The 20,000-nt window shown below is 44.9% G+C and overlaps 3 protein-coding genes across 6 annotated transcripts in view; 1 reads left to right on the top strand and 2 right to left on the bottom strand.

Annotated features, from left to right (window-relative positions):
* The window catches only part of znrf2b (zinc and ring finger 2b), an 8,697-nt gene extending 6,361 nt beyond the window's left edge, over positions 1 to 2,336 (top strand). The window contains exons 3-5 of the mRNA XM_035629677.2: positions 887 to 992; positions 1,474 to 1,550; positions 1,652 to 2,336. Coding sequence (XP_035485570.2) covers positions 887 to 992; positions 1,474 to 1,531 — 164 coding nt within the window. The 3' untranslated portion in view covers positions 1,532 to 1,550; positions 1,652 to 2,336. The remainder of the gene's footprint in view (positions 1 to 886; positions 993 to 1,473; positions 1,551 to 1,651) is intronic.
* Positions 2,337 to 2,725: 389 nt separating this feature from the next.
* Positions 2,726 to 10,421, bottom strand: nod1 (nucleotide-binding oligomerization domain containing 1). Of its 3 annotated transcripts, none has more exons than XM_035629672.2 (12): positions 10,252 to 10,421; positions 9,443 to 9,621; positions 9,188 to 9,362; positions 7,090 to 8,902; positions 6,908 to 6,991; positions 6,743 to 6,826; positions 6,541 to 6,624; positions 6,330 to 6,413; positions 6,164 to 6,247; positions 5,999 to 6,082; positions 5,831 to 5,914; positions 2,726 to 3,728 (listed from the first exon to the last, which is right to left on the bottom strand). In XM_035629672.2, coding segments are annotated over exons 2-12 (2,748 nt in total). In that variant the 5' UTR covers positions 9,614 to 9,621; positions 10,252 to 10,421; the 3' UTR covers positions 2,726 to 3,727. The 3 variants fall into 3 exon arrangements, with proteins under 3 accessions (XP_035485565.2, XP_035485564.2, XP_035485566.2); XM_035629671.2 differs by lacking the exon at positions 2,726 to 3,728 and adding an exon at positions 4,327 to 4,923 and having other exon boundaries at positions 10,252 to 10,419; XM_035629673.2 differs by lacking the exons at positions 2,726 to 3,728; positions 10,252 to 10,421 and adding an exon at positions 4,327 to 4,923 and having other exon boundaries at positions 7,090 to 8,898; positions 9,443 to 9,583.
* Positions 10,422 to 10,986: 565 nt separating this feature from the next.
* The window catches only part of enpp2 (ectonucleotide pyrophosphatase/phosphodiesterase 2), a 19,875-nt gene continuing 10,861 nt past the window's right edge, over positions 10,987 to 20,000 (bottom strand). Inside the window, exons 14-25 of one of the 2 annotated variants that reach the window (XM_035629674.2) lie at positions 19,936 to 19,967; positions 19,699 to 19,826; positions 17,509 to 17,584; positions 17,319 to 17,406; positions 17,074 to 17,243; positions 15,750 to 15,885; positions 15,161 to 15,300; positions 14,803 to 14,938; positions 14,214 to 14,291; positions 13,973 to 14,105; positions 13,659 to 13,812; positions 10,987 to 12,088 (exon numbers count right to left, since the gene is read on the bottom strand). In XM_035629674.2, the coding sequence (XP_035485567.1) occupies positions 11,918 to 12,088; positions 13,659 to 13,812; positions 13,973 to 14,105; positions 14,214 to 14,291; positions 14,803 to 14,938; positions 15,161 to 15,300; positions 15,750 to 15,885; positions 17,074 to 17,243; positions 17,319 to 17,406; positions 17,509 to 17,584; positions 19,699 to 19,826; positions 19,936 to 19,967 (1,442 nt within the window). In that variant the 3' untranslated portion in view covers positions 10,987 to 11,917. The remainder of the gene's footprint in view (positions 12,089 to 13,658; positions 13,813 to 13,972; positions 14,106 to 14,213; positions 14,292 to 14,802; positions 14,939 to 15,160; positions 15,301 to 15,749; positions 15,886 to 17,073; positions 17,244 to 17,318; positions 17,407 to 17,508; positions 17,585 to 19,698; positions 19,827 to 19,935; positions 19,968 to 20,000) is intronic. The other variant, XM_035629676.2, reaches the window with a different exon arrangement.

Genomic DNA, 20,000 nt, shown 5'->3' with positions numbered 1-20,000 from the left:
GGATTTCTTAGTATTTTTCTAAAAGGCCTAAACACAAGTCTAAACTTGGATAACATTTCTCTCAGCAGCAACAATAATCATGTAGGACCAATATACCGCAAGCTCACACGATTCAGTATTAATATTGTTTATCGCGATGATTTCTATCGTACAACAGAAAGAAGTTTCGTGACGAGGCTCACAAGTGATGGAGAACAGAAATCCACAGCAACAACACAAACATATAAAAAGTGACTGTCGGCGTATTAAAGATGTTTCTCTCTCGTCCTGATCCGACGCCATGTTCCTCCCTCAGCCGATAATAACGGGCTTTGCCTATGTGGGTTAATCCACTGTTACATCAGGCCGAGGCCTAATGACCCTGTGTTCTGCTGCAGGTGATGGTTTAATGGTTCACATGATGAGTCGCACGCACGCACGCACGCACGCACACACACACACACACACACACGCACACACACACACAAACACACACTCACACACACACACACACACACACTCACACTCACTCACACACACTCACACACACACACTCACACTCACTCACACACACACACACACACACTCACACTCACTCACACACACACACACGCACGCACGCACGCACGTTAACTCATGCATTTGTTTATATAAATATTATGTTTATTTAACCTGGTGAAGTTGCAGTGATGATTTTTCTTTTTTCTTTTGCACAAATATTTGCACAATTCTCCTTTAAAGTGGTGTCGTGTACAGTGTTCACTTTATTGCATTGAGCTTTTTAATGCCGTCCCTCTAATTTCCCCTAAATTTCTGATTTTAGTTTAGTTGTATTTATTGAGTTGTATAATACTTATGGCATCGTGTCATGGAGCGTCCAGTAATTCTGTTGTGACGTGTGTTACAGAGGACGTCCTCACCAAGGACGCAGGAGAATGTGCGATCTGCCTGGAGGAGCTGGCGCAGGGCGACACCATCGCTCGCCTGCCCTGCCTCTGCATCTACCACAAAGGGTAAGAGGCTCGTCAGGACCGACAGGAAGTTCTGCAACACAACGTCATCCAGCAACACGCCGTGTGTCAGTGATTGATCCCTTTGTGAAATGAACATGTCATTCAGGACAGAGCGTGTGTCTTTATCTAGTGCGACAAATTCAAACTGAAACCGTTTTAAAACCAGTGGAGACGTGAAAAGTCGGATTCCTCTCGTCTATAAATATCTGCTGCGCTTTGATTAGTAGTTGTGCCGTCGACAGGTTTTGATCTATCATCTGGAGCAGGTTAGTGGTTCAGCATCAGTTACCATGGTGATTTTACCGATGAGTCAAACCTGAAGTTACCTCGATAAACACAAATCCTGCGTCGTAGTGCAGAAGTAGTGCTCCCTTTTTAAAAAGCTCTTCAACTTTTAATATCTCTGGTTGAAACATTGTGTACAGAACCACAAACCGTGACACGATGAATGTTAACGTTCGATGTTCAACATCTGTTGCAGCTGCATCGACGAGTGGTTCCAAGTGAACAGATCGTGTCCGGAGCATCCGGCAGATTAATGCAGCTTCTTTTGCACAGGTAGAGAAAATGTTCTTCATATGGTCATTGTGGATTTTAAATATTCATCTGTTATATCTAATAATTCTTGAACAATTCTCTTGTTGATTGTTTGATGGCAGGTTCCCCACAAACGAGCGATCTACTGGATTTAAGTGTGGATCCTCGGAGACTGCTGGACACTGTGACCACCGACCCGTCCCGCACAAGACAATGTAGTACCACGCTGTGCCAAATCTCATTGGAAACAATCTGCAGGGATACAGACTTTCTGATATTTTGTGTTTGAGTTGCACATCCTCACCTCGCATCTTCAGCAGCGCAGGACGTCTCCGGAGGAGGAGGACATGGTCCGGCAGGGAGGGGGGACCAGAGAGGACGATGGTGGAAGATCCCTCCTCTTCCTCCCTCAGCATCAATGTGCCTTGTTGTACTGTGGCAGCAGGGCGGCACAGAGACGTCCAGACTGGCAGCAGAGCTCTGGGCCCCCGGAGCTGTGGGCCCCCGGAGCTGTGGGACCCCCCGGGACCCCGGAGCACTGGGACCCCCCGGGACCCCGGAGCTGTGGGCCCCCGGAGCTCTGGGCCCCCGGAGCTCTGGGACCCCCCGGGACCCCGGAACTCTGGGACCCCGGTCCGGGAGGAATCAGCCAGAGACGGGACGACAGCATCACTGACACTTTCAGAACTGACACGGCTGCGAAATCGGTGCCAACACACACACTCACACACACACACACTCACACTCACACACACACACACACACACACACACACACACACACACACACACACACACACACACACACACACACTCACACTCACACTCACACTCACACACACACACTCACACTCACACTCACACTCACACACACACACTCACACTCACACTCACACTCACACTCACACACTCACACTCACACTCACACTCACACTCACACTCACACTCACACACACACACTCACACTCACACTCACACTCACACTCACACACACACACACACACTCACACTCACACTCACACTCACACTCACACACACACACACACTCACACACACACACACACACACACACACACACACACACACTCACACTCACACTCACACTCACACTCACACTCACACACACACACACTCACACTCACACTCACACACACACACACACACACACACACACACACACACACACACACACACACACACAGAAGTTTCGTTAGAAAAAAAAATGTCATTCAGAGAAAAGATTCTTTTTCCAAAAGAGATTTGCTAATTCTTTTTCTGAAGTGATGAGATGTGGCGCAAAAGAAAGAGACAATGATTTTGTGTGACATGAAAAATATCATATTATATAACGTGAGTAGAATCTCGTAACAAGAATGTTTTTAACAACCAACAGAAGATGAACAGTTTCCTACTCAGAGGAGAAAACATTTTCATCATCACATTTGCTGCATCGTTATTGTTTTATGATGCCGACGAGTCCAAAGTCCAAACTCCTTTAAACAGTCTCAGGCGCCGAGAATGAGAATAAATCACAGTGTGACAGTAACGGTGCACATAGAACACATAGAACCAACAAGGAGTTATACAAAATTAATGAATATAAATAAACTGATATAAGTTATACAAAATGAATGAATATAAATTATAATGCTTCAGTAACTTCCTGCTGACTGGACGTTTTAAGAGGACACAGTAACACGGTGCTTCATCATGTCGTCACATGAGGACATCTTCATTGACTCTACATTAGTGACTACAGACATGATAGTGTTTCTGAACCAACGGCCCTCACTGACGTGAACAGGTTCTGGGAGGGAGAACAGTGTACAGAGGTTTAATGGAATGAGAAGTCATCACACTGGATCTCTCTCACGTTGCTCATCACCAAAACTACAAACTTCCCTTTGAACGCGTGATCCTTTTTCTCCACACTTTTTTTTCTTCTCCATGACTCAGGATCCTGTGCTCGTCCCAACAGCCTGAAGATAATACTCAGAAATACATACTGAACAAATGTAGCCACATGCGGCGATTGGAGGATTCAAACCCTCGGCCACTGTTGCACGTGCTGCTGCACACGTCAGCGTCCTACCGCTGAGACGCACGTGTCCAGGTTTGTCTCCCGACCCGTCCTTCCCTCCGACTCCGAGAGGAAGGAATTCATCAGCTGCTTCTCCTCCAGTCGCTCAGCCTCACACATCTGTCAGACACATGACACATGAGACATCTACAGTATCTCTACATATAAAAATCATTTCATCGGTTCGTGAGAAACAGGAATTGAAGGTGCAGTAACTCAGTCTGGACTGCAGGCGGAGTGGCGTGACACGAGGACCAGGTACCTACAGTGAGGTACAGTAGGAGCGGGAGGATCAGTATGTACAGTATGTACAGTAGGAGCAGGGTGGACTGTTATTTGAGTGACTGGTGTCTCACAGGGCTCCATGTTCTACCTTCATCTTCAGTCTGACTCACCAACAGTTATGATTCATTGTCTTTTCATCACTCGTGAATATTTCTCTCCATCATTTCTTCTCTTTTTGACAGTTCTGAGCCATTTCCTTATATATTATGTAACAGAGAATGTCTGCTGCTTTTTTATGTGTAAACAGATAATCTCAACATGAAATGTATTCAAATATTTATTTTATGTAAAAAATGATGTACAAAAAGCAGTTGAGAACTTTGTATACCAAAATCATTGTGTTTTAGTTACTGCATTTTTATCTGGTGATATTTTTGAGTTTGAAGCTAATCAGAAAAAAATTTCAGTAAAAAAGTTCAATCAGCCTGAAGAGTCTTGGTTTTTTGCCGTTTTATTTTTCACAAACACGAATCTGTCTCAGTGATGAAGCTTCTGGAGAAGAAACAACTGACTGCTGCGTATTTATAATTATTGAATATTAATAACATATTAGTTATTATACCTGTGCTTCCCCCCCTGGAACGAAAAGAGTAATAAAGTGTCGCAGTCAAACTAGAAAACATCATAATCATCTTTCATTCATTCTTTACTGAAGTACACATTAAAACATTATGGTAGAAAGTAGAAAAGGAACTTCATCTCTTGTGTAACAGTCAGATAAATGATAAAAAGTTGCTATTTATATGCAAATATTCACCCAGAACAAAATATGTATTGAACGTTCATGAAGGAGGAAGTCGTCTCTTTGTTTTCTTCCTGTTAACCAGCGCTTCCACTTCCTTTTGACCCACATTCATGTGAAACTGTCCGACACCCGGAACATCTTTACTCTCACACACACACACACACACACACATTACTCAACATGTGTGCACGTGATATCACGTGCGCGGCCGGTCAGTGGAAGAAAAGCCTTTTCTCTGCCACAAACTCTTTCTCCTCCTCCTCAGAGAGCTGGTTTCCTTTCACGCTGCAGGAACACGATAAAGAAAAGACCTTCAGACGATCGTTCATATTCACACTGTTGAACACTTACAGTCCAGAGAAGAGCACGTGGAACACGGCCCGATTCCTGATTAAACGTGAGGAACGTCAGCGTCCTGCCGCCCCACCATGTTCACCACATTCAGACTATGAATGAATTCAAAATCAAATGGTCTCTGACGATACATTTACAGTAACTCAGTCCAGGGTTGAACATGAACAGCTGAGTGCTCATACCCACACGTATACTTCTCTTTGTAGTTGTGTGGGTACATGAACTGCCTGAAAACTGTCTGCTGTGGTTGAAAATAAAACTTGAGGAAGTTTTTTTTAAAGGAACTGGAAGGTTCCTGCAGACCGCTGACTTTCCACCACGGGTCTGACGACCAGGAGAGATCAAATCATCCTGCTGACTTCTGAGCAACAGATCGGCTACAACAAGCTGTTCCCCTCCCGTCCACCAGGTGGTGGTAGAGACGAGATGAGCACCTAAAGGGGAAGTAAGTGATTCTGGAGAAAGCTTGTTTCTCTCTGTGTTGTTGTTTTTGTTTTTCCTTCTCTGGCCGGAGACCGACACACTTGAGCACGAGGCCGAAACCGTGGAGTTGTAGCGTCTCTCAAGGTGTCGACGAGTGATGTTTACAATTTTTTTGTTTTTGATTAACAGAGCCAGCACTGAGCCGAAAACACAGAAGCGACAGCTAACTGATTTTTACAAAGCGTGTATTGCTCTAGAATCGCTCACTGCCCCTTTAAAAGTGTATTCGAAACACCTGAAAAGCTTGAAACTGTCGAATCAGGCATTTTCGCTGCAGCAAGCCCCTCCCCCTCAGGTCCACGTACTGTTCTTTTGTAAAAGTGCGACTGGCGAGCAGGGACTGTGGTCACCTCACCATATCTCTTTGAGTGCCGTGTTGTGAGCGAGGGCCTCGGCGAGATGTTTGACCCCGTGTACCGTCAACTGGTTGTTGATTAACCTGCAGACAAACAGCAGGAGAGTTTCCAACAGTCAACGTCTGAGCAGAATATCCAGCGACATCACAAGTGTGTGTGTTCCGTACCAGAGGTGTTTTAAACCCGTGTTCGCTTTCACCAGCTCAGCCAGGTGTGGCGCTGCGTCATCGGTCAACTCGTTCTGCACCAACCTACAGAACAACGGCACAGACGTGATCTCCGTCACGCTTCGGTCACAGCAGAGCAAATCGTTGTGATGGTGATCTGCCTACCAGAAGATCCTGAGTGTGCTGTTCTCCTTCAGTGCGTCTGTCAGACATTTCCCTCCTTTTGATGTGATGCCATTCGCCGAGAGACTACAACACAGAAGAGGTTCATCAGTTGAAACTCTATGAGTGTAAGTGTGTAGGTCTGTGTTTCGGTCGGTCACCTTCTCACCTGAGGTTGGTGAGCTGTGGGTGGTGCCTCAAAGCTTCCGCGAACGCTTCCGCGCCTTCATCACCGATGCTGTTCCCCCACATTCTGAAGGTAAAGACATAAAAACCCTTATTGATCTGAGCTGCATCACGAACAAACACAAATAATCTGTCTTAAGTCATTAGTTTCCTCTGAAAGGACACAAAGGTATTTCACAGCAGTACAGTCTTACCCCACATCAAATATAGAGGTGCTCGTCTGAATCGCACGGGCCAGATACCTGCCACCAACACCGGTGATCTTGTTTTTACCAATCCTGAGGACGAGGTGACGACAACATCAATTCAACAGGTATAGAACCATGACATATTAACTGTGGAATGACTGTAAGCAGAATTGGATCAGAGTTTCTTTGGTACAAGTTAGAGACTTACTTGAGAATTCGCAACTTTGGACATTCCTCAATTATCTGAGCAACGAGCTTGGCTCCAACATCTGTGATGTGATTGTTGTAAAGTCTGAGGACAAAAACACAAATGAAGGTAAAAGATTCAGTTTCACATAATCCAGAAAGCTTTCAGTTTTCTTTGTTTACTTACCCCAAGACCTCCACAACTTTGTGCTTACACAGCTCCTCTGCAAGAACCTCAATGCTGCTGTCTGACAGGTGATTGACGCACAATCTGTTGTGGAGAAGTTCAATTAGTGCCACGAGGTACATACTGTACATACCGTATGTGATGGAGTCAGTCGGAATATCTGTCGGTCAGAAGGTTCTTACCTCACCACAGTCATCTTACAGAACGAAGGCCTCAGCTGCTTCACCCCGTAGTCACTGATGTTGTTGTTGTCCATGTCGACGCCCAGTAGTCCCCGGCGGTGTTGCAGTACAAAGTTGAGGGCAGTGCAGTCGCCCGAGTACACGTTGCAGTAGCCCAGCTTGATGAAGCTAGCCGTGATGCCTTTCGCTGTCATATGAGCGATGTCTTTGCTCCCCGTCTCGAAGATGCACCTCAGCATCCACAGGAAGTTTGGCAAAACGTGAACTTTCCTGCCTTCCTCGCCATCGTAGTGGGGTAAGCCATGCAGGTGGGACCTAATACTAGTGGACAGGTAAGATTTTAACAAGGCCCGTTTTTTCTTCAGCAATCTGGGAGACACCAGATGCTCCAGTAGACCAGTGTGAGCCTTGGACAGCAGTCCGCACAAGAAGAGATTGGTGAACTGAAGGTGGTCAGTAGTCGCAAATGGTTTCTTTTGGCTCTGCTTTGAGGAGCCGGTGATGCAGAGGTCAAAAGGCAGACAGGACCGTTCCCTTTTCCTGCTGCACTCTGTGAAGAACTTGAGAATGGAGTCTGCAGCAGCCTGCTCATCCAACACAAGAGCAAATGCCGCCAAGAAAGCCTGGAGGGTGATGTGGAGGAATTCAAAGTTAGCGGGGTTTCCACTGGCGTCGCACTCGCTGAAAGGTTTGAGAAAGCCCAGGGGCAGGTCCTCCTCTCTGAGACCACACGCAGTGACCTCCTCTGGGTTACAAATGAAGCTGCCTCTCTCCATACCCTGAAGCGCCAGCTTGGCAAATGCAGCAAGGGGCCGAAGCCCCGCTTTGAATGTCTCCGAGGAACACCGGGTGCTCTTCTTCAGCAGAGATGGAGCACGTGATGTCGAGCGGCTGAAGAACACCTCGGACAGCAGGAGGAAGATGTCGGTGAGCGTGATGCAGGTGTCGGGCAGAGTGAAGCGGTCGTGCATGGCGTGCAGGTGCCTGAAGCTCCTGAACACGATCCAGCAGAAGAGCGGAGTGGAGCACAGGCCACAGAGGTGGGGGCTCGCGTCCAGCTGAACCGACACCAGCTTTCTGTGTTCCTGCTCCTTGAAGTGCAAGTCGATGTATGTCTTCAGATGAGACGAGGAGAACCCCAGCAGAGCCACCTTTTTTCTGATCACCCTACTCTGGAGCTCGATCCCCGTCCGAGCCGTCAGCACCTTCTGGGAACTCTTGAGTAGTTTCCCACAGAGCAAGCTGACGAGCAGCTGGAGGGGATGCGCCCTGACTTCTGGACACACCACTTCAGGGGCATTCTTCAGGTCCAGATCCTCCTGAATCTCATCGTAGCCGTCAAATGTGAAAATAACCTTTTCAGGGAAGCGCAGGATGTAATCAAACACCTCATCATCTGGGTCGAGGTCCGGTCGACAGTTGTATTTGAACAAAAGTTCCCTGAGGGAGATCTCTTCCGTGTCCTTGAAAAGGTTGAACATCCTACAGCGAAACTTGAAAAAGAAGATGGCATCTGTCCGTAGCTCTTGCTTGGACCAGAGATTCTGGAGCTTCTGAAGGAGGATGGATTTTCCCACACCGGCATCCCCCATCACATAGATGATTTCACCCTGGGGGTTGAAGGCCGCGTGGTCTCCCAGGAGTTGGTCCAGACTCTCCACGAAGCCCAGACTTTCGTTGCGGTCGTTCATCAGCTCCATCAGCGTGTCGGTGTAGAGGTCCTCCAGACGGGTCTCCTCTTGCTGGCCGTACGACATGATGAAACAGGTGTCCCGGCTCATTTCATGCCTCAACTTTTCTCTATACCTGCTGACTGGAGCAAATAAACATGTGACTTAGCAAATGGGAAAGACATCACTGCAAGACCTGAAGATTCTCTGAGAACAGGGCAAACCTACACCGAGGCTTCAGTTGATCATGTCTTGCAACTGAGTATTTATATATTGTATATATTCAATTATCAAACACTTTCTCTTCCCACTAGTTACAACAACAAAATACTAATTAAATATCAGTGCGTCATTAAATATGATCAAATATTATAATAGAAAATATGAAATGTAATATTTGAACATTCGTTAGAGATTGGGATACTTACTGGGATCTGTGTTGACGACGCTCATCACCTTCATGTGACTGCTTGGGTTGAAGTTGATCTCCGTCAGCCATGGCTGGAGGTCGATGTACGCGTCACACACATTATAGAGGATGAAGATGAAGTATTCACAGGCCACCTCCCCTTTGCACTGGACAAGCTCCAGGATTTTGCGCACCTAGAAAATAGTCTCATTAAAATCACAAGAAAACATTCTTTTGGGATTTCTAACAACAATGTGTGGTTCTTGTTTCTCACCTGATCCGTCTTGGTGGCAGTTCGCTGCACGATCTCGACGTCTTCTTCGCAGAGGAAGCCGCAGGTCAGCAGGTTGTCCAGGACGCACTGGACGCTCCTCAGCTTGGACACCAGCAGTTCCCTGTGGCAGGTCAGGATGTTCAGGCATCTGGCTTCTTCTGCCCGATCCATGTTCACTTCTGATGACGGCAGAGAGGGAAAATGTTCAGTGTCTATGATCCCACTTTACATGTACAAGTGCTGTTGATGAGTCTGACTGGACACGTCACTTAATACACAACGATAACTGCAGAAGTCTCCCTGTGTTATGAATCCAGATCTCTCTCACTCACACACACACAGTGCATTACATTGACATAATAATCAAGAAGGTTTAGTCATACATTGTAATTATGTTGTTAACTTATTTCTTCTTTCTTTGCACCACCACACCCGTTTCCTGAATGCAATCATGGATTCCATTAAAGGACACTCCTCTATCACAATCAAACACACACACACTCTCTCTCACACACTCTCACACAGACACACACACACACACACACACACACACAGGTCCTGACCTGAACTTAATTTCCTGAACTAAAACATTCCTTTCTCTCTAAGTCGAGGACAGTTGGTCGACAGGTGAGATAAAAGTTAAAAACAGTGACATGAGGCTTCAGGTGAGTCAGTAGAAACATCAACATCAGCTGTTGTTGTTGTTGTTGTTGTGATGTCAACCAGAAACAAAACGACACTAACTTTACTGTATTATACAGTATAATATTGTATAACTGTATTAAACTGTATAACTGTATCATACTCACTGGGGTGAAGTGAATCACTTCCTGCCGGAGCGTTGTCACATTCGTGGTCCCGCAGCTCTGATCTGAACTGAACTGAACTGAACTGAACTGAACTGATCTGATCTGATCTGATCTGATCTGAACTGATCTGATCTGATCTGATCTGATCTGAACTGAACCGATCTGATCTGAACTGGAAGTGAAAGTATGGCGCAGCCGCTCAGACGCGTCTTCTGCTTCATATCGCCTGTGGTGCATTCAAGGGCCCGCGGAAATGTGACAACCGTACCAGGTAGGGTTTTTTCAAGCATTCAGGAATATGACATTGGAGTTTTTTTGGGAGAGAAATCTAAAATAAATATCAGCCAATGCTCGTCCACCAGCAGCGCCACGGTATAAGCCACGCCCATTACCTCCCAGTGGAGGAGATCAGGACCACTGTTCTGGCAGAGCAGGTGAAATGAGCTCCAGGATCCGTCGGGGTCCCGGGACAGTTTGTCCACAGGCTTACATGCAAAACAACTGGATGGATTTAATTTTGGAGCAGATCTGGGAACGAGAACAAGAAGGAAACCAAGACCAGCAGTCTGAGGATGCAGTGGACCATCCACCATCTTCTGATTCAGCACAAAGAAACGACCGGTCGTGAAGATGGTTTCATCACAGTGCAGCAGATTCATGTTGGAGAGCAAATGTATGTTGTTCCTAATAAAGTCCGGTTGTCACTGATGCTGCAAACACACACTTAGTAAAAACACGAGTTTATTCTGATGACATTTACATAAAGCATAAATAGGAACGTCTCACAGGTGGAAGATGTTTTAGAGAAAATACAATAATAAATCATCATCAACATTATTGATATTGTGCACAGAACAAAAATTCAACATCATAACACACACACACACGTAAACACACAACAGTCAATCAAAAAGAAAATATCTTGAGTTTCACACACACACACACACACACACACACATTGCATTATTATTTCATGTCAAAACACGAAGGCAATTTAATGCAGACGTAGTACAAAGAGTAAAAAAAAGTCAGAGTGGGTCAATATCACATTTCTGTCTTAATATGGATGTGATTGTCCTGTCTGGAAATGGAAAATAATTAAAACAACACTTTTCACACACTACTGTGCTCTCGAAACAAGTTTTTAGAATCTGTCAAGTTTCTTTGTTAAAATATTAACACGTATCTGCAGTGTGTGTGTGTAAGCTGTGTTTTACTGCTCGCGGATGAAACATATATTCATATTTGATAACGTGTACAGTACCGTTTGTGTCGACAGGGCAACTGACCTATTGACTTTTTTCGTCTGACTCAGGTTCACATTTGGGAATGTGAAACAAACTAAAATATACACGACTATTATTATTATTTTTATGATTCCGTACCTGTAGTAGAAGGGAGGGTCAGTAAATATTATGCCCTTGACGTTTGATGTCATTTCATTGAGTTTGACCATGAGACACTAAACGTTTTGCTTCCTGCTCCTGAACAGAATCCACTCAAGTGGACCTCAGCTTGTCGATCAGACGTGTTCAAGAAAATGAATGAGACTAGAACAGACACCCAGTGACGGGGCGGTGGCCAGTGATGGCTGGAGCTAGTGTAGGTCAGTGTAACAGAGATACCACATTCATCCACCACGGTTGGAAAGAAATGATGTGAACAGTCAGATCTCGCTCTCGTACGTGTGCATGTAGGTTTTGAGCGAGAGGATTTCACCGTAGCTCCGCGTGGTTCTGCGGTACAAGTCCAGGCCCGTCAGGAGCTCCACGTCTCGGACCCGAGCCGTGTGCATCTTCATCAGCTCCTCCGCCCAGCGAGACTCCTCCTCCGAGCTCTGTGAGGAGGACACACACAGAGTTAGCAGCTGGTATATGACTTTGGTACAGACGATCGGGGTTCGATTCCAGGTCGTCCCAGTGTGGGCCCGCCGCCCGTAGGCGAGACCCTTAATGCCACATTACCTGCCTCAATGCTCGTAAGTCGCTTTGGACCAAAGTGTCAGATAATGACTAGAGTAAAAAGACTTGACTTCACTTCAACGGCAGTCGGTTAAAAAATAAAACCTCAACAACATAAAAGCGGACATAACATATCACACAAGGAATATAATGACAATGTGCCTACAACAGAATTATTTGACTTATTAGCGGGAAAACAGGTTCTGGACGGGTCAGATCGGACTTGACCTCACGCTGAGGTTATGAGTGAATGAGGTTATGAGTGACTGAGGTTATGAGTGAATGAGGTTATGAGTGACTGAGGTTATGAGTGAATGAGGTTATGAGTGACTGAGGTTATGAGTGAATGAGGTTATGATTGACTGAGGTTATGAATGAATGAGGTTATGAGTGAATGAGGTTATGAGTGAATGAGGTTATGAGTGAATGAGGTTATGAGTGACTGAGGTTATGAGTGACTGAGGTTATGAGTGACTGAGGGTATGAGTGACTGAGGTTATGAATGAATGAGGTTATGAGTGACTGAGGTTATGAATGAATGAGGTTATGAGTGAATGAGGTTATGAGTGACTGAGGTTATGAGTGACTGAGGTTATGAGTGACTGAGGTTATGAATGAATGAGGTTATGAGTGACTGAGGTTATGAGTGAATGAGGTTATGAGTGACTGAGGTTATGAGTGAATGAGGTTATGAGTGACTGAGGTTATGAGTGAATGAGGTTATGAGTGACTGAGGTTATGAGTGAATGAGGTTATGAGTGACTGAGGTTATGAATGAATGAGGTTATGAGTGAATGAGGTTATGAGTGAATGAGGTTATGAGTGACTGAGGTTATGAGTGAATGAGGTTATGAGTGACTGAGGTTATGAGTGAATGAGGTTATGAGTGACTGAGGTTATGAATGAATGAGGTTATGAGTGAATGAGGTTATGAGTGAATGAGGTTATGAGTGACTGAGGTTATGAATGAATGAGGTTATGAGTGACTGAGGTTATGAGTGAATGAGGTTATGAGTGAATGAGGTTATGAGTGACTGAGGTTATGAGTGACTGAGGTTATGAGTGACTGAGGGTATGAGTGACTGAGGTTATGAATGAATGAGGTTATGAGTGACTGAGGTTATGAATGAATGAGGTTATGAGTGAATGAGGTTATGAGTGACTGAGGTTATGAGTGACTGAGGTTATGAGTGACTGAGGTTATGAATGAATGAGGTTATGAGTGACTGAGGTTATGAGTGAATGAGGTTATGAGTGAATGAGGTTATGAGTGACTGAGGTTATGAGTGAATGAGGTTATGAGTGACTGAGGTTATGAGTGACTGAGGTATGAGTGACTGAGGTTATGGGTGACTGAGGTTATGAATGAATGAGGTTATGAGTGACTGAGGTTATGAGTGAATGATGAATCTGGTGTGTGTGATCTGGAAGGGGGCGTGTCCTTACTCTGCAGGTCTCGTCGTTGCTCGGTCTGTGTGGCAGGATGAACGCGGCGCTGCTCAGGGGTCCGCTGCAGGAGTCCGCGGCCTGCGTGAAGTCCAAGCAGCTGGTCAGCACCGCGAAGTAGTGGGTGGGCACGGGGATCGTTCCACTGACGTACCTGCGATGACGGTTCATCAGGATCAAGAAGAAGAAATACACGTGTTTTAAACGTTATCAGGAGCAATCGAGATGTAGTTGAAGGACGAGGTGGTAACCCTGGAAACTGGCTGTGCCAAGTACTATTGTGATTATCAGTCAAGTGTGACGAAGGTCCTTACTCTCGGATCTTCTCCGCCGAGTCCCTGACACCATCGCAGTTGTAGTCGAATACGGGTCCGACGAGAACGTTCACTCCGTTTCTCTCCGTGGCATATTTCTTCACCAGCGCTCTCTGGAAGTAGCCCCAGATTCCTGAGGAGGACGAGGACGAGGAGATGAAACAGACGTGAGAAAAGAAAGCGTCATGAGACACAAGGTTTGAGCAGGATTCCACTCAAGAAAAGAAAATCGCAGACTTACTCTTGAATGCAGGAAACATGGGAACAGTGTTGGTGATCAGGACGCCGTCGTACTTTTTGTCTACAGTTGAGGATAATTCTGTTGATAAAGAAGAAAAAGAAATACAGGCTGTGGTGATGTTTTCATATCACAAATACGACTTAGTGATTTCTAACTGCTGCAGAATCTTTGTTTCACACTGATAATAAAATAATAAAATTTAAAAATTTAAAACTTGGGTTGGGGCAGAAACTAATGATCATTTCTATATTAATCAACAATTAAATATATTATTATTTCAAATCAAAAACTATTTTTTCTCAGTGCATTGATTAATAATTAATATAAAAATCTTAAAAGCTTTACTATTTTGCAACAAAAAAGAAAATTCAGAATTCAAAAATTCACCAAAATTAACACTTCAAAAAAGTTTTACAGATCAAATTGTAAATGGATAAACTGGCATTTATTGTTTTTTAAATAAAAACTTCTTTAATTTAAAAATCAAAAACAAGTATTTCTTCTTGGGACACAAACGGGAAGCACCAGCTCGTTTCCAGTTCCTGATCTTTGATGAATCAAATGAATATTTCATGATAATTGAACGTACGTGGCGGGTACAGGAAGGCGAAGGTGATCTGTTTGTCTGCTCTGTAGTTGGTGCAGGACTGACTGTAGGCCGGAGGAACCCGGGAGTCGGGCCTCACACAGTTGGACAGAGCGTCCGGCAGAGGGGAGACCTCTACCTGGGGGGGCACAGTGACAACTGTCAATATATTTATTTATATGAACATTTCAGGCTCAGTCTGTGGCTCATCTATTTGTCATAGAAGAAACTTTAAAGCATCTTACTCTGAGGAACAGTCGATTGTTTGAACCACAGACTAAAAACTTATATCACACTATGTTCATAATAACTTTGACAGAACCAGGGCGAAGAGCGTCGGATGTACAGTCGTGTACTGTACCTGTCTGCTGACAGTGTACGACGTCCAGAGGGGCATCGACAGCGACTCGCTGTAGCCACTGATGAAGTCACTGTGGTGCAGGAGGGAGTATTTGGTACGGAAGAGGACAGCAGGTCGACCGTACGGCAGGTTCCTGCTGTCTGAGAGGAGGAAGTACAGTACGACTGTGAACGTGTCATTTACACTGAAGTCAAAGAACAAAAGCCAGGGCAAGCATGTGATATTGACACGGGATGGTTTTTCTGTACATGATATCATATGCAAGTGATATTCAACATCAGGAAGGATTGGTTACTGTATATATGGATGGGATTTCCCTCTGTATTACAATTATAGTATTAGGGCCACATCGAGAAAAAACTAGTGGAGACTTTGAGAATAAAGTCGTACAAATTTTAAAAATTCTAGTAAAATCACAACTTTATTCTCATAATATCATGACTAAGTCTCACTTTTATGTTTTTCCCTCGATGTGGCCCTAAAACCCATTTCAGCCTCATCATCTCAGTACTGTAGTGATTTAAGGGGATGGAGACAAACTGTGCGACACCTCACACATTTTTTTTAAGCAGAACATTGGAGGACTGACCATCGATCGCTTGCCTCAGTCGCTGGTTTAGCTCCTCCACTTTGTTCTGTAAGAGACAGAGCCACAGTGACTCCAGGTTATAGCCTCGTACAAGGGTCACTTTCAAACCTCTCTGGATCCTACTTTTTACACGCAACTGCAAAAAGATCGGAGGTTGAAACAATCTCTTGCCAGAGATCTTCATGGGGACAATCACAGACACAGAGTTGAGACAAGCAGGGCGGTGTCAAGTTCACGCTTCAGTCTCAGAGATCGCCTCTGTGTTTACGTTACGAGAAATTAATTATAATTTAGTTTGTTTGAGGATGAATTCATGAAACTGGAGGTGAACTGACTCCAGCTCTGCAGCAGAGAAGCAAATATGCAACAAGCTGAAGAGAAGAGACAACAGACCAATCAGATACAAGTCAAGTAGGGACATCATCATCATCATCATCATCATCATCAACATCATCAATATCATCCTCATCATTATCAACATCATCATCATCAACATCATCATCAACATCATCAACATCATCATCATCATCAACATCATCATCAACATCATCAACATCATCATCATCATCATCATCATCATCAACATCAACATCAATGTCATCATCAGATAATCATCACAGCCGATAGGCCAACGAGTCTTTTTGTCATGTAAAAAGACTTCTGAATATGAAACCCCTTCAGTTTCATGGGTGTACTGGTTATTATTTCTTGCATTTCAAATAATCATTTTGCTACTGAGCATTTGCTACTTTACTATAACTGCTGCTGGGATTTAAAGCTACAGTTTGTAATATTTAGAAGAACTTATTCACAGAAATTGAACATATTGTCCATAACTCTGTTCATATAAGAGTTAAATATGGTTCCATGTGGACCGACCTCCGTGTGAGTCTCCATGTTTCTACGTCCTGTTGAATACGGTTGTTGAACTAAACGCTCCAGAATACTTTGCGTTCAAGTTGATCTTTCAGACGCTGCAGGAAACTGGCAATGGAATCGGCGGTGCGCCGCCATAAAGTGTCGCCTGTCGGGTGCTCAGTTGGTTTGCAACTTTACCATCAGATGCCGCCAGAAAATTACAAAAATGACACTCTGGGGCTTTAATAAAACACAAGCAAATAGACAAAAGTCTTAAGTTGCAGTGCTGTGAGCTCTCAGGGCCACCGTACTTTTCACACATGTGAAATCACTTTAGCTGCTCCGTCTGTCTGTCAGCCTCATTTCTGATAAAGTGTTGTCATGGAGTAACCATGGTAATGAGGAAGTGAGGTGACCGACGGGTCCATCTCCTAAAAAACTGTGATTTCCTCGGTCCACAGCTGACCTTGTCATCGCAGCTGCAGCCCAGGTCGTCTGCTCCCGCGGGAACCAGACCCGAGGTCGCCGGTCGGGAAACCTCTTCGGGCATGGAGGGCCGGTACACGGGACTCCTCAGCAGGTGGTTCAAGCTGCCGTGGGTTCCGTTGTTGGGGGCCGGCTTCAGGCCCAGGAGATCTGAAGAGGCGAGAGCGTCAGCGAGTTCCCGCTCACTCAGTCAAACACTCTCACACGTGGAAATGTGCTGCTTACCACACATGACATTATAAAGCTCAATGTTCTCAAAGGCTGGAACTTTAGTCCTGAATTTAAACGTAGGTCCAAAGCCCAGGAAGATAGTCTGAAAAGAAAATCAATCAATCCTTATAGTCACGAGTAAATGGAACGATCTGTGGACATGAAGTATATCATACACATAAAGAACTGCTCTGAGCCACTGTACCTGCATACTGGTGATCTTATTGTCGTATCCATGGTCCCCAGCGAAGCCGCAGTGCCTCCTCCCTTCAGGAACCTTTCTGTGATGAATGGTACCAATCAAACATCAGGAGTTGATGCACGTTGTATTTATGTGTTTCATACGACTGAGCGTTAAAACATCCCCGTACACATGCAACTCATGATTCAAAATAACATCTGCCTCAGTGACAGATGAATTTCAGTCATGCAATCCTCCGCTAACTCAACTGATACACGAATATTGCAACCGTCTGAAAACGTAATTTCTTGCAAGAACAAATGATCATTTTCCAGCCACCAGAGAGGAAACTACCTGCTGAGGCTGGTCTGGTTGTAGAACTAGTTCAGCACTGCTCCATCATCGGTCTTTTCCAACAACGTGGTTCACAGAAGGGAAAATGACAACTGCTTTGATCAAGAACTAGCATCCCTCTTTGTGCCGGTGGGTAAGATTTGAAGTCACTACATTGTCACTACATCACATCTGGCAGGTGTGAAAGATGCAGATGGTTCAGAAGCAGCGGACAGTTGAGTCAGTTTCACACTGTTCAGCTCCTTCACACAACTCAAGCCACAGCCCACTTTTTATTAAGTGTCCATTAAAACACTACTCCCAGTTATACACCATAATGTGTGTGTGTGTGTGTGTGTGTGTGTGTGTGTGTGTGTGTGTGTGTGTGTCCTGGGTGAAGCCACAAGCATGTTGAAAATGTAAATGAGTGGCTCGCGGGGAAACGAGACAAACTCAGTATTTCATTTGGTGCGAAAAGATGGTTGGTTTGGGATTTTACGCAGACTTCGACTAATTTGTGTGGTTGCGTGTGTGTGCGTGTGTGTGTGTGTGTGTGAGAAAGAGAGAGAGAGAGTGTAAATGTTCCTACACTCTTCTCACTGCACCGGTGCCAATGATTAGTCCATCTGTAAATCTGAGCTGCACTGAAACGTCAAAGATCTCTTTCATTTAGCAGCACTACGTGTGTATGTGTGTGTGTGTGTGTGTGTGTGTGTGTGAGTGTGTGTGTGTGTGAGTGTGTGTGTCAGTACAGTCGACTTGCGTGGAGCTGTCATGCTGTTTTGGATGTTGAACTATGGGAGAGCTACATTCTTTGTCACGGCTACACACACACACACACACACACACACACACACACACACACACACACACACACACACACACACACACACACACACACACACACAAGGTTTACATTGCAGGAAAACTTCTCTCTTGTTGCTTTACATCACATGCTCGTCAGTTACATTTACATTTTAGCAGATCATTAATGTTTCAGCAGCTTCACTGCGACGATGTGGACGAGTCTGTTCTCAAACTGTTCAGCGCTACACGTGTTAATCACGTGTTAATCACACGTTGACAGCGGCGCTGCGTTCATGTTAAAATGTGTTTTTAAGTAATACAAGATGTCTCACTGAAGGGTGGGCTGGGAACGCCACGTCTACTGTACATGAGCCATCTGACTGTACACGACGGTAGTGTAGTTTCACATGAAGACGTCTCGTCCATCACCTGGCTGACTGGGTTGGATTCAACTGGTTTTCGCTCCCTTCATTAAAGGCGCAGTAAGATTCTGGAGAAAGCTTGTTTCTCTCTTTGTTGTAGTTGTGATTTCACTGCTCTGGCCGTGAACCCAGGTCCTCGTGTGGGGGTCCGACACACTAACCACGAGGCCAAAACCGCAGAGTTGTTGTCGATGTACGGAGCCTGGGCTCACACGGAACCGACAGCTGATGTGTTATGCTTTATCATCGCTTACTGCCCCTTTAACCGGTTTATGTTAAGCTTTTTTTGAACTCCCGTCCAGGCTGTTGTCATCTGAACTTATGAAACAGTATAATATCACTTTATACTTCTGGGTTTCACCATGTCAGGTACAGTAGAACAGTGCAAGGTATTTAATTCAATCAGAAACATTAAATCAAAGTTTCTCCCTCAAAATTTCCAACATTAAAACGCTACAAATAATTTAGTTTTTTGTGCTCAGTGAACTTCCCCATGTGCCTGTTATACTGTACCACCATACGGCACATTGAGGTGTGTGTGTGTGTGAGTATTAGATCTGTCCAGTTTAGACTCTGAACACTCATGTTTAGATCATATCTATATCTATATATCTTTGGACTTCCTGCTGTAGCGGCGGCGGCGGCACCGTACCTGGCAACGTGCCACTTCCTCTCCACCAGCAGATGAATCTCCTCAATGCGTCGATTGTACGCGTAGTGTAAGCGCTTGGGCAGGTGCTGCTTCAGGTAAGGCTTAAAGTGCTGCTCCGCTTTCTTACACTGAGAAAAAAATGATCCAGTATTGCATGTTATTAACTTACACACATAACAATACAATACAATATTCTAAATCAGTCCTCATACTCTCCCATGCGAGCCTCATACTTACCGTGAGGTTTGCGACAACAGCCTTGGGGTCGTCTGAAAAGAAAAGAAGGTCGAAGGTCAGAGCAG

This window comes from Scophthalmus maximus, chromosome 1 (assembly GCF_022379125.1).
Source record: "Scophthalmus maximus strain ysfricsl-2021 chromosome 1, ASM2237912v1, whole genome shotgun sequence".
Classification (NCBI taxonomy): domain Eukaryota; kingdom Metazoa; phylum Chordata; class Actinopteri; order Pleuronectiformes; family Scophthalmidae; genus Scophthalmus; species Scophthalmus maximus.
This window is presented reverse-complemented; position numbering and strand designations above follow the sequence as displayed.